The 718-nt window shown below is 65.3% G+C and overlaps 1 protein-coding gene across 1 annotated transcript in view; it reads right to left on the bottom strand.

Moving 5' to 3' along the window:
- TPPP3 (tubulin polymerization-promoting protein family member 3) overlaps positions 1-370 on the bottom strand; it is a 2,085-nt gene extending 1,715 nt beyond the window's left edge. Inside the window, exon 1 of the mRNA XM_009330363.1 lies at positions 160-370. Coding sequence (XP_009328638.1) covers positions 160-347 — 188 coding nt within the window. The 5' untranslated portion in view covers positions 348-370. The remainder of the gene's footprint in view (positions 1-159) is intronic.
- Positions 371-718: the final 348 nt, after the last annotated feature.

Below are 718 nucleotides of genomic sequence, written 5' to 3'. Positions count from 1 at the left end.
CATGCCGAGGGCAACAGGGGAATGGACAGCTTGGGCATGCAGTCGGGGCGCCACACCTCCCCGGGGACAACCGCGCCCAGGCACCGCCACCCTGCCGACACCGCGAGGGCATCCGCGGCCTCCGAGCGGCTGCAGGCTCCGAAAAGCCAAGTCACTTACTTCACCTTGGAGAAGACAATGTCCACGTCGGTGCTGGTGACGCTTTTGCCATCGGTGACTTTGCAGTCTTTGCACAGCTTGGCCCAGTTCTTCCCGTTCATTTCTTGCCCCGTAGCCTTGGTGTCGCCGTAGATGGCGAATTTGCGGAAGCTCTCTTCCAGGGACGCCATCTCAGTGCTCCCGGCCATGGGGCTGCAGGACGCGGGGCAGATGGGCCCGTTACTGCCCAGGCTCTGGCTGGCAGCAGCGGCAGAGCTCAGCCGGCTCTGCTCTCAGGCCTGCGAGGGCAGGAGGGGGAGGGCTGGCGAGGGCGGAGGGACTGCAGCAGGAGCAGGGCGTTGGCAGAGCCTTGCCGCATGGGGTTGAGGGCTGGCGGCAGCCTCTGACAAGCCGAGGTGTGTCTCGGGGGGATGGAGGCTCCCGATTGAGAGCTGTCAGCAGCGAGGCTGTCAGCTCCAGGGGCTGGCGAGGAATGAGCACATCAGCCCGTCCCCTCGGGAGCACTCTCCGGGAATGATGCAATGCGTCCGCCTTCCTCCTGCTCGCCGATCGTGAGAAA

Source organism: Pygoscelis adeliae, unplaced genomic scaffold (assembly GCF_000699105.1).
Source record: "Pygoscelis adeliae isolate BGI_AS28 unplaced genomic scaffold, ASM69910v1 Scaffold458, whole genome shotgun sequence".
NCBI classification, from domain to species: domain Eukaryota; kingdom Metazoa; phylum Chordata; class Aves; order Sphenisciformes; family Spheniscidae; genus Pygoscelis; species Pygoscelis adeliae.
Note: the sequence above shows the minus strand (reverse complement) of the source record. Positions and strands in the feature narration are given on the sequence as shown.